Source organism: Tachysurus vachellii, chromosome 18 (genome assembly GCF_030014155.1).
Source record: "Tachysurus vachellii isolate PV-2020 chromosome 18, HZAU_Pvac_v1, whole genome shotgun sequence".
In the NCBI taxonomy this organism is placed as follows: domain Eukaryota; kingdom Metazoa; phylum Chordata; class Actinopteri; order Siluriformes; family Bagridae; genus Tachysurus; species Tachysurus vachellii.
In genome coordinates, this window is record NC_083477.1 from 16,981,247 (window position 1) to 16,994,018 (window position 12,772).

Consider the following 12,772-nt stretch of genomic DNA (forward strand, 5'->3'; position numbering starts at 1 on the left):
GAGAAACTAGAGCAAAGATATAATAATAATATACATAAAATTACAGTGATGACAATGCTGAGAAGTATAATAGTGATGGCAGTGGTGATGGCTATAGTAATTATGAGAGTGATTGCTATAATGACAGGGTGACGACGGCCGACGAAAGTGACAGAGGGTGGCGACGATGGCCGAAGACAGTGACAGAGGGGGTGGTTAAGATGGCCGAAAACAATGACAAAGGGGGTAGTGAAGACGGCTGAAGAAAGTGACAAAGGGGGTGGTGATTACGACCAGCGACAGTGACCGAGGGGGTGGTGAAGACGGCTGAAGACAGTGACAAAGGGGGTGGTGATGTCGACCAGCGACAGTGACCGAGGGGGTGGTGAAGACGGCTGAAGACAGTGACAAAGGGGGTGGTGATGACAACCAGCGACAGTGACCGAGGGGATGGGGTGATGACAACCAGCGACAGTGACCAAGGGGGTGGTGGTGACGACCGGCGACAGTGATCGAGGGTGGCAATGTCGACGAATGACAGTGACCGAGGGGGTGGTGATGACTACCGGAGACAGTGATAAAGGGGGCGGTGATGACGACCAGAGACAGTGACCAAGGGGGTGGTGATGACGACAAGCGACAGTGACCAAGGGGGTGGTGATGGCGACAAGCGACAGTGACCAAGGGGGTGGTGATGGCGACAAGCGACAGTGACCAAGGGGATGGGGTTATGACAACCAGCGACAGTGACCGAGGGGGTGGTGGTGACGACTGGCGGCAGTGACCGAGGGTGGCGATGTTGACGAATGACAGTGACTGAGGGGGTGGTGATGACGACCGGAGACAGTGACCAAGGGGGTGGTGATGACGACCAGCGACAGTGACCGAGGGAGTGTTGAAGACGGCCGGCAACAGTGACCGAGGGAGTGGCGACAATTACGGATGACAGTGACCGGGGGTTACAGCACCAGCTACCGACAGTGACCGGGGGTTACAGCGACGAACAGACAACTGTAACCAGGGGTTCTTCAACGCAGACAACAGACAACATCAGCCAAGGGTTATGACGATGAAGACAGACGACAGTGACCGAGGGTGATGGTTATAATGGTGATGACAGTGACAGTAATATGTGTGTTTAATGGTGATGGGGATGTTAATGGTGATGGCTATGATAGAGGAGATGATCATAATGTACCTTTTTCAGCTCGAGCTTCATCTCTGCGCTCCATCAGAAGGAATCGTGGACTCTCCGGAAAAAATGGCAAAACGCACAATTGCAGAATGGCAGGAACGGCGATGAAGGCAAACAGGAAGTTCCATCTGTCCACCTGCAACACACACGCAGACCGAAAGCAAATTTAAAAGAATTAAACAACAAAATACACTTGTGTAGAATTGAGGGTAAGGAAACTTGTAATGACATGTATATAATACCCACACACACCCCCACACACACCAGAAACATCTATTAAAGGACACAACAAACGTACAAACACACAGTAACACCCAAGAACCCTTAAACATGCCACTCATCATACATATCTACAGCACTAATACACACAAATTTACACAGTAATAACACAATGTTAATCTTGGTCCTCTGGAATCACAGTAAAAATCTATACATTATCAAACCACACAAACTATCATTCATACACGTGTAATAAACTCTAAACACAGATGAGTCAACTTTTCTGTCTCTCTGCCACGGAAATCTGTCTGTCGGTGGTGGTGTCTCTCCGGCTTGTCCCTCCTGTCTAATTTTGAGTGCATTTGTGTCTCAAACACTGCCAACTTTAATTAATCTGCAACATGTAATGCAGAGTTTAACTGTGTGTGTGTGTATGTGTGTGTGTGTGTGTACTGGAAAATGGGTTCTGAGTAAACGGAAACACACACTATAGTGAAATGAGATTAGGTTTGATTATCTCCTGCAGCGTGTGTTTATGAAGTGTTCAGTAATGCAGCGCACTCAGTGCGAGCGGGTTTAATATGGTTCTTGCACACACACACACACACGCACACTCGTATCTCGCATTATACACGATGCTGAGTTTGATTGTGTGTGTGTGTGTGTGTGTGTGTGTGTGAGAGAGAGAACGCAAGATAAAGAGTTTCTGTTCCTCTCTGAGGACGTTAATATCACCTAGAACGTATATTACAGTAATTTGATGTTTGACGGATGGTCCTTACGGCATGATAATAGATACAACGATGGGAGAAAGAAAAATAAGAGTCCTAAAGACAGATATACAAAGGAAATATTAAAGCGAGAGAGAGCGAGAGAGAGAGAGAGAGAGAGAGAGAGAGAGAGAGTACTGCCAGTTCATTTAATTAAAATAATTAATATCTATAAACTGGACAAATAAATAACAAAAGATAAAAAGTTGAGGGGAAATACAAAAAAAAAAAAGAAAACAGGAAACAGTAAGAACAGGGAGCGAGTGCCCCAGGGGATTGTAGGTAATGACAAAAAAATTAAAAATAAACACAGAACAGTAAAAATACATCACCACGGAAACCAGGCATCTAATGCCAATAAACTGGAGACAGGATTATAAAATAGAAATGGGAAAAGAACCTACAGACATACAGCTCTGGCCAGCTGCTTTATAATAATAATAAAGATAAATCATGCAGGAGTCTCTGGCACCAACACTGCATTAATAGACACCTGTATAGCCGAGATAAACACCAGAAACCCTCGGATTATAATAGATACATACGTGAAAATAACGGATCTCAAAGCTGGGTCTGATGACGGGCAGCCAAAGGGTCAGTTTGGAGCTTGTTTGGAATTTTTTTACATTTTTCTACATTTTTTATTTTTTTTTTATTAAATAAGTGGTGGGAATCACATGCTGAACAAACTTGCATGTATCATCAAGCTCTTGAGGTAATTAGTTTAACTGGTCACTGGAATCTAATGTGTTTAATCCAAATCTCATTAACTGAAAAAAATTTGATGGTGAGACGCTGGAACTAACATCATCTTGGCGTTCAGTGTGTTCTTGCCTTATGCTCCGGATCCACCACCGGTAGTGAGTTAAAGAATTCTTCAGAAGAAAAAAAAAAAGGGAAATAAAACTACCTTAATGCATATGTTTCAAGAACCTCTCTGAATGATTCAGTATTTACATTGAAATAAAAAGAAAATGCTATTATCAGAATCCATACGTTCCACTTAAATAGAAAGTGTGCTGGACGAAAGGATAGAAAGTCTGAAACTAAGATGAAGGAATCGTCCCCAAGGGGTGCAGTGACCAAATCTGACTTTCATCCGATGGCTGTGGCTGTCAAGAAAGTACTAAGGCCGGTCATGAAAGGGCTGTATGAACCTTCAGTCAAACCGAGCGCACGTCAGACCACCCCATCGAAATCCTTTGCTAACAGCAGCCACATTAGCCTAGTCCGATTTCAAAGAAAAAGAAGAACATGAAGATAAGAAAAGCAGCATTTTAGGGGTGGAGTCCCACTGAGAGCTTTTTGCGGCATGTGCCGTCATTTTTTCTCTTTCCCACGGAGGTGACGGTAAATGGGCACGACGTGTGTGAGCCACACAACAGAAATGCTTTTATGAAAAGAGATCAAATCTAAAATCTATAGACTTAATTGTACTGAAGCCTAAAGATGATTGTCTGCCACTGAAGATCATTGCAAACAGAGTTCTAGCACACAGTCAAAACTCATGTGGTTACAATTAAAGCAGCATCCATAACTGCACATGTTCTGGAAATGCCAATGATTCAAATCTCAAGCATTCAAATATAACTTGTTTTTTTTTCTTTCTGTGGCTTCACATGGGTTCCAAACTTTCAGTCAGATACCAGAGCTTGACTGAAAGAGTCAAGGACTGCGATGAGAAAACGCAAAAGAGAACCTGAAAGGTGTTTTGCATTCACTGAAGAAGAATATCAGGCTTTACATAGACCTACAAGATGGCTCACTACATAGGTGGCCTTCTGTCAAGAGGCTACATGTCAGTTGGCTTGCAATCAAGAAGTATTTCTTGTCACTGGGAGAGGATCATAGCGCCAATTTACTGTGGAGGCAAAAAAAATAAATAAATCACAGCACAGTGAGGGGCAAATCAGTGAGCTCACTGAGAAAATCTCTCTTTTTTTCATGATGCACTGAAAACCTTCCATGAGATCACGTCCACTCCAGGATAAAGCTCTAGAAGTGATGAGTGGATACCTTCTTGATGCAGTGGACGCCTGGACACGGGGTCAAGCACAAGCTCCAGTTAAGATGAAGGTATTACTTCACTAATGCAAGAAGGAAATCGTGTCTGTTGTGAGGAAAAGGTCAATGATCATCATTTCACTTCAGCGTTCCTGATTCCAATCCATCTTGTAGAAAGATGACGCCATCAACTGGACTGATCAAAGAAACCAGTGGGGACCAATGAACTGTATTCTGATGCACTGAAAATGTTGTTTGTTTTAAACTGCAAAAAAAAAAAAAAAAAAAAAAAAAAAAAACCAGCCACTGCTTGATTTTCCCAAAATCATTCAATCATGGAGTGACAGAAGGACGACTAAGGGAAATGTATTTTTGTGTTTAATATGGAACAAAATAGTGTTGGCCTTGAGAATGGCTATAGATCTCTGTATTTAATTGGTGCTGTTCTTGTTTTTCAGGTCAATGCTATGCACCATTCTGGAATTGAGTAAACTCTGTGAGACGACGTGCTTTTATTGCCAAAATAAAATGAGGGATTCAGTTCTTTTATGCGATAATGTTGTTCTTTCCTCCATCGTGGGATCCGAATCAAAATATGTCCCCGGGGGGCACTGTGGCTTAGTGGTTAGCGTGGTCGCCTCACACCTCCAGGGTTGGGGTTCGATTCCCGCCTCCGCCTTGTGTGTGTGGAGTTTGCATGTTCTCCCCGTGCCTCGGGGGTTTCCTCCGGGTACTCCGGTTTCCTCCCCCGGTCCAAAGACATGCATGGTAGGTTGATTGGCATCTCTGGAAAATTGTCCGTATCATTGTGTCTGCATATCGTCGCTGTCAGGCGGAATCCTCATATCTCCAAAACCGTTATTTTGTCAAGATTTTTTTTTCTGTGAGCCCAGTGTTTTGAAGACATTTACCTCAGAAGACGTGTTGATTCGTTAAGACTCTTCTTGAGGAGAAATATGCTGCGAAGCTCTCCCGTGGAGTGAGGAAGAGGTGGACAGTTGAATTGTCCAATGGAGTTATGAGATTTGCGCTCAAGCTATTTTCTAGACTTTAGATTGGTTAATAACTTGTAAAAATAACAGACCCACGTGGGGACTGACCAATAGCATCGATATGTGAAAAAATATGAAATTGACCAAATTTGGACATACGAGGTTTCCGCCCGACAGCGACGATATGTACCTGATTATTCTCGGAAAAAAAAAAAAAATGTAAACAGATGGTGAAAGCCACCATCTACACCAAAACACACCACTCAATCACTCATTATGAACACACTCACATGGCCGAATATCTCGGGAAGGCCGAACAGCTGTCCGGTGAAAACTCCAAGACAGATGAAGACGGCGTTAAATTGACCGATGGAGCCGCGGTACTGTCGTGGTGAGATTTCCCCCAGATACATCGGCAACGCGCTGAGAGACACTCCTGAGGGACAGACAGACACAGAGAAACTGGTGAGACATGAATATACAAAAGTATATAAAAAGAATAAAATTCTAAATTATTTTTTTTCAAATATATGTATGTGTTGGATAAATGTGTAATAAAAAGAAATAAATAATAATAAAGCAGTTAAGCCAATCAGCTTGCAGGCTAATCACACCACCACATAAACTTAAACGATAGTGACAATTGATAAACAGATATTGGCCTGTCTAGCAAAGTTGAGACAAGCTTCGTTTTATGCAAATATGGTGGCGTCTACCAATGAGAGTGAAGAGAATAGAGCGCATACTGCATCTCCTGCGTCTCGTATGATGTTATACACAAACACCAAATCTCCCTCCTTTGCTGTCAAGTGGGATGCTAAGTGCCTCTCATGGTGATAAACATTATTGCCATGGCAACCGGTAGAGGGAACACCTATTGGCGACTTAATAGCACAGCGACTAGCCACTTGCGGTGAATGTGTGAATTCCCAGATTCATACCACTAACAGCATATAGAACAAAAAAAAAAAAAACCCAGGGGCTACAAATGAGAACACAAACAGTGAGAAAACACCACTTTTCAAGCTTCTTGGTGTCACCTGCAGGTAATAATTTCTAGTCAAGACTTGTCTAGAGAGATGACCTACAGTATAAACAGAGCTACTGGCCGGTTACTGTGTAGCACGTTGTTAGGCTAGCATTTTTAGCTGTAGAGCTAGCTGCGGTGCCTTGCAACCAACATTTGAAACAACGTCCTCCTGAAAACCTAGAGGCGGACATTCATTTATCGCTTATCCAGATATTGAGTAAGGGCAGCATTAGTCTGGGAAGCAACCAAGTGGATAAGGGTAATATTATTATTATTATTATTATTATTATTATTATTAAGTTTCATTTATATAGCGCCTTTCCTAAGCTCAAGGACGCTTTACAAGGTAACATACATATACGTCGGACATTTGCCCAGGACGAAGGATCATACATATACATACATATACATATTCGTTGGACATTTGCCCAGGACGAAGGATCACATGCAGCTGCATGAGATAATGACAGAAGACAGGACTATACACAAAAACATACAGTACAAGAGATAGGACTCTACATAGTACACAATACATACTGTACACCACATTTCAGGAAAATTAAGGACTCCTAATACATATCCATTTACTGGTAGTGAAGGTTGAAAAGGTGGGTCTTAAGCCTTGATTTAAATTCAGACAGAGTGGTGATGGTTCTGAGTGCAATGGGTAGGGAGTTCCATAGTGTTGGAGCAATGACAGAAAAGGATCTGCCACCCGCAGAGGATAAACGGTATCTAGGAATACAAAGAAGTTCAGAATTTGAGGACCGGAGTGATCGTGAAGGTACATAGGATGAGAGAAGATCGGAAAGATGGGGGGGAAGAGCATTTATTGCCTTATAAGTGAGCAGTATGATTTTATATTTTATGCGTGATGAGACTGGCAGCCAGTGAAGATCAAATAATATAGGGGTGATGTGGGCAGATTTTTTATTGGAGGTTAACATTCTGGCAGCCGAGTTTTGTATGTACTGTAAACGTAGCACTCTGGAAGCTGGAGAGAGTCACAGCTCAAAGCGAAGAAGCTGTTCATTACTGAGACTGAACAGTCCACAAAGCTGTGCTCTATGGAACAGTGCCAAGAAGAAAATCATTATTTGGAAGGGTGGAAAAAAGGGTTTTCTGAAATCCTGTATGGAAAAAAAGGTTTTCTGGTCTGATGAGACAAAAGTTCAGTTTAATGGCCCTGGCACAAAGCTCTCCGTCTGGTTGAAAGCCAACTCCGTGCAGCACACTTTAGACCACCATACGCACAGAGAAGCACGGTGGTGTGGGGAGGCTTTATCAGCATGGGACAGTGAAAACGAACCAAAATTCAGGAAAACCCTTGAGAAATATTTCTTCAGTCTGCACTCATACGTCCAAAACATGAATACATTTCATGGCTCGCTGAAAGCCCAGACCTCGGTCCAATTGAGAATCTGCTTTGTTGGAATTAGACTGTTCACCAGTGCTTTCCATGCAATCTGACAGAGTTTGAACAATTCTGCTCGGAAAATATCAGGGTGCAGATATGCAAAGCTCATAGCGAGGAATCCCTGAGGAGATGCAGAAAAAAGGTGGTTCTACCAAGTGTTGACCAAAGGAGAAAATACTTATGCAACTCTACAATAACACAATAAAAAAAAAAAAATTTCATGGGAATTGTGTCACAATGAAAAATAATTATTACACATTGTGTAATGAAATAAGTTGTCAGTTTTTTAGATACCGTCTATAAAAAGCATCTCGGTCAATGCTGTGATGTGAAAAAATAATAATAAATTCTATGCATTCGTACGCTCAGTAATCACAATGCTGAAATATGATATGCGATTATAGATTTATTACATGTCTCCAACATCAAAGGAGTTCAACCTCATTTTGAAATCCATGAAAATTTTATTACAGGAAGTTAAAAAACAAAACAAACAAAAAAAAAACACAGTGGAAGAAACACAGTGCAACTTTCAGTGCTCAAAGGCAACTGGCTCTTTTTTTATTATGCGTATCCCATTCATATTTTAACCAGTGATGCTTCTCGACCCTTGATGAGGTCTCGGACGGCATCAGTTAGACAGATTCAGAAATAACAGGCTTCCCAATGCAGATCAATCCGAACGAGGCGTTTCAAACAGCGTTGATGCTACAGTGTATTTATAATAACGACAGTGGGATTTCAATACGGGGTAAAAAGGTGACGCCGTGGAATGGACGGCAGCACTGATATTAAATAAAAACTGTATAAAACAGGGGGGCACGGTGGCTTAGTGGTTAGCACGTTCGCCTCACACCTCCAGGGTCGGGGTTCGATTCCCGCCTCCACCTTGTGTGTGTGGAGTTTGCATGTTCTCCCCGTGCCTCGTTGGTTTCCTCCGGGTACTCCGGTTTCCTCCCCCGGTCCAAAGACATGCATGGTAGGTTGATTGGCATCTCTGGAAAATTGTCCGTAGTGTGTGATTGCGTGAGTGAATGAGAGTGTGTGTGCCCTGCGATGGGTTGGCACTCCGTCCAGGGTGTATCCTGCCTTGATGCCCGATGACGCCTGAGATAGGCACAGGCTCCCCGTGACCCGAGGTTGTTCGGATAAGCGGTAGAAGATGAATAAATGAATGAATGAATGTATAAAACAGGTGTGAACGACTTACGGTGTACGAGGCAAGTGTAAGCACAGAATCCATAACAATAATAATCAAACTACAAACTTTTTTCGGTCTTCTGTATTTAAGTATTATCACTGATATCTACACCAAGTTTTCTTGGTTTTTAAATGGGGCCCAAACAAATGTCCCAGAAACCTGTAAGACACCAAACACATTAGACATCAATATGGGGTTTCATTTGTACCGCCACAAAAGATTTGCTCTTGATGAATCAAATCCAGACTAATTTAGCGCCACTAATGGTGTGACAAAGGGCAGAGACTGGGGCTGATTTTTTTCTAGTCTAGACTGTAGAGTCACGCAACGAGTGAAACGCACCAGATCTCGGAGGGCAGTTGGGCTGATATTTGACTTTTGCCCAAAGCCTTTTGAGAGAACGTGACAGTAAACAGACTATGCGCACATTGTCCAAAGCGTCAAAGAACAAATTACACAAAAAGGACAGATGACTGAAACAAACGTTTAGCGTTTGTTGACTTGGAATGCCTTTTTGATTTCCTATTATTTCCGAACTTTTTCGTCATATATGATATTAAAAGAATGTGCTCGAGAGAGCTTCACGTCCTTGTCCTATTCGTCTTTCATGACAAACGTCTTGTGGATTAATCCTCTTTACAGCTACAATGGGTAAGTTTCCTCGTTTCTTTTCTTGCTACTTTATACTGTAACGTTAACTTTATGAGTTTGGATTATGTTAAAAGCTCTTACTTATTGTACTTATTACTTATCTGTAATAGGTTGTCCCACATTGTTCTTGTTACTTGCTTTCTATAGGTTCGAATGTGATGCACTGTTCTTCCCTTACTGTATATATTAGTAATATACTGTAGTAACTATTAGGAGGTTTCAGTTCTCTCTTGTCTGATATCCGGCACAGATAACTGCTAACTGGAACTGGGTGAGACGGCACATCAGATTTTATGGAGTGTGTATGAAGAGACACACACAGAGCATCAAAAGTTGTACTATGGATTTCTTTCTGCTGTCTAATAGTGTGTGTGTGTGTGTGTGTGTACACAATGGCAGTACTGCAGAGCACATTTCCAGTCAATTTTTGTTCTTATATGTGATCTCTCCCTCTCTCCACTACACACACACACACACACACACAGTTGATGACTGCAGTAATGGAAAAGCCTAGCGGCTTTAATTCCATGTTGATTGTTTATTTACGGCTGAATCATATTCACTACTGAGCAATAAAGCAACAAATCTACATCGGATGCTTTTAGACATCCGGAGCAGCATGCTGACAGTGATGGTGGGTTCCACTGTATAAATGCAATATAAACACCAACATTTCTTATTATTTAAAAAAAAAATTCCGTGGCATAAAACCCCAATGCTAATTCTTATTCAAATCACGCTGGCGCACTAAGTAAAAAATTTAAATGAAATTCAGAGACGAGGGGAAAAATGTTTTGTAGGGTTTTTGTCTCCTGCTTTTCCCTTCTGACAGTTTGCACGTCAGTGCTTGATGTTGATGTGTTTAAAAGTTTAAAAAAAAATATAAAATCAAATAAATAAAAAAAAAAAAAAAAAAAAGTGAGCATTAAAGGTGGGGTCTCCGATGTTTGAAAGCCAATGTCGACATTTGAAATCACCAAAACAAACACGCCCTTAACCCAAATGGGTCCCACCCCTGTATTGATAGCTCCGCCCACACATACATACGTAACCCAGGCAACAAATGGAAAGAAATGTGTCTTTATCAGAGCTGAAGGGAAGAACAATACGATTGCAGATAAACAAACAAGCAAAAATGACACACAAGCATAATCATGCAAAGGACAAAGGCATATATTAGTTCTGTGTAACAAAGCAAAACCAACGTTACTCACCTATCGAGAAGGAAAAAAGCGCCTCGGCGTCTTAAGTAAAGTTGAATTTCCCGAGTCAATAACTACTGAACTAAACACTGTTACTACACAAAACACGGTTGTAGCTGCGTCTCTACATTACTACGATAGAAAAGAGGTGTTATTTGTGTAGTAACAGTGTTTAGCTCAGGAGTTATTGACTCGGGAAACTCCAATCTGTGAATATGTGACCAACTTCCTGCTCCTTCAGTTCTCTCCAGCGCTGGAAAGCTGATCCTATATTAACACGTCCTACTTCTTGCCTTATCGTAAGTCTTTCTTCGCTTTCTTTCTTTGTTTTTATCCTCCATGTCAATGTTAAAACCACTTTCTGCTAATGTCACACATGCGCACTGAACACTTTCTCCGCCGCATATTGACAAGCCCCGCCCCTTTCTGCTCATTGGCTACACGTTTGTTTTGATTTTTTTTTTTTTTATTATTCGGCCCGACTCAGTTTTCTGAAGCATTTCTCAAAAATCTGAGACCCTGCCTTTCATTTCATCACAAAACAATGACACAATCTATAATTTTTATGCACTATGCTTCATGCCTGAATGATGTGTTAAAACATACAACAAAGTAATAAAGTCCAAAGCGTTTCATCTTTTTTTATATATAAATCTTTCCAAAGAAAAGCCCATGGTTATGACTGTGTGAACTCTGAATGCTGACAGTATCATATGCAAAACTATTATTTATTTTCACATAAACGTATTTTCACGTTGAGGCTTTAGGCGTGAAAAAACGTCTAGACTGTACGAATAAGAAGGAGGCTACAGTACTACAGTAATACATTAATGTCTATTGATGAGCAGTGAGGTTTGTTTGGATTTAACGCATGTTCTTTTGATTTGAATTCCTCTGGAGTTCTCGTAGAGCTCTTCTCCTTTCTCAGGGATGAAGAGATTCAGCAGGAGGGATAACTGACTAGTGATTCGTTGCCAAAAATGTTTAATGGATATGCGGTACCATATGTCGTTGTCTGGAGCGTGCGATGTGTACAGATCTGACTACATCGAGCTTGGTTTAAATGCATCTCCCCCCCCCGTGTGTAATTTATTCTGTGGAGTTCGTCCCAATCAGCTCCGTAGTTCACGAGTCAGGGTGCAGAGTCGGCTATTTCGAGGACTTTCTCTGAATTGCAAAACACCGTATTTTCTGAAGCCTCTCAGTTCAACAGAAAAAACACAAATGGTGGATGAAAAAGTGATGGTGTTTGAGTAAATAGATGAACTGAACTCTATGCTCCGGATTATGAACTGGCGTATTATGGATTTTTGTAGAACGTCTTGCCTCAACAAGACTTTGGAAGCGTGCTTCATTACTGCTGATCCGGTAAAACCTTCGAGATCATATAATCTTTTGATTTTAATCCAGATTGAGGGAAAGGACTAGGCACTGAAAATGAGCACTTTATTTTCGGAAGTACTGTCATTAGCCGATATAAAAATATTCTGCCAAGGAGTGTGAGAGAAACGTTTGGAATACGCCAGCAGCTCAGATGCCTGAATATGTTCATGCTCATTAGGAACTGAATGAAATAATGCAGCTGATAAGCTCGTATTGAGTGGGAGGACGACGGATTTTGGTTCGAGGTTTGAACCCGGCGGACAAATTCACTGAACGTCCTGAAGCATGAAGAAAGATAGAACTATCTGCCTGATGGTGGTATTTATGCTTGCACACATGCACAGGAAGGAATCCAGGTGTAATGATAATGGATGGTGTTTATCTCGGGCTGCGTGTGTTATGACCCTTTGCTCTGGACCGTGACATTGAATTTTGGCGTGCCATTAAGAAAAGTTAACGCTGGACACACACGCAGAGCCTTGCCCCGGTGATGCATGTTAATACAGGCTTGGTGTTGTCCAAAAAGAAATAAATAAATAAATGCCTGCATGCACAGGGCCAGTGGTTTAAAAGGAAGGGAACAGGACCCACCTGAATCCATGCCAACAATGAAGCGGCCAATGATGAGCATCTCAAATGACCCTGCTTTCTCGCCCAGAGCCATTAATAGAGCGGAGATAACCGCCAATATGTTATTGGCCAGCAGAGTGCCTTTCCTACAGGGAGAGA

The 12,772-nt window shown here is 41.8% G+C and overlaps 1 protein-coding gene across 3 annotated transcripts in view; it reads right to left on the minus strand.

The window, feature by feature from the left end:
* Positions 1 to 12,772, minus strand: part of slc2a9l2 (solute carrier family 2 member 9, like 2) — a 91,172-nt gene that overhangs the window by 49,160 nt on the left and 29,240 nt on the right. For all 3 annotated transcript variants that reach the window (XM_060893044.1, XM_060893043.1, XM_060893045.1), the window contains exons 5-7: positions 12,635 to 12,759; positions 5,450 to 5,595; positions 1,178 to 1,310 (exon numbers count right to left, since the gene is read on the minus strand). In XM_060893044.1, the coding sequence (XP_060749027.1) occupies positions 1,178 to 1,310; positions 5,450 to 5,595; positions 12,635 to 12,759 (404 nt within the window). The remainder of the gene's footprint in view (positions 1 to 1,177; positions 1,311 to 5,449; positions 5,596 to 12,634; positions 12,760 to 12,772) is intronic.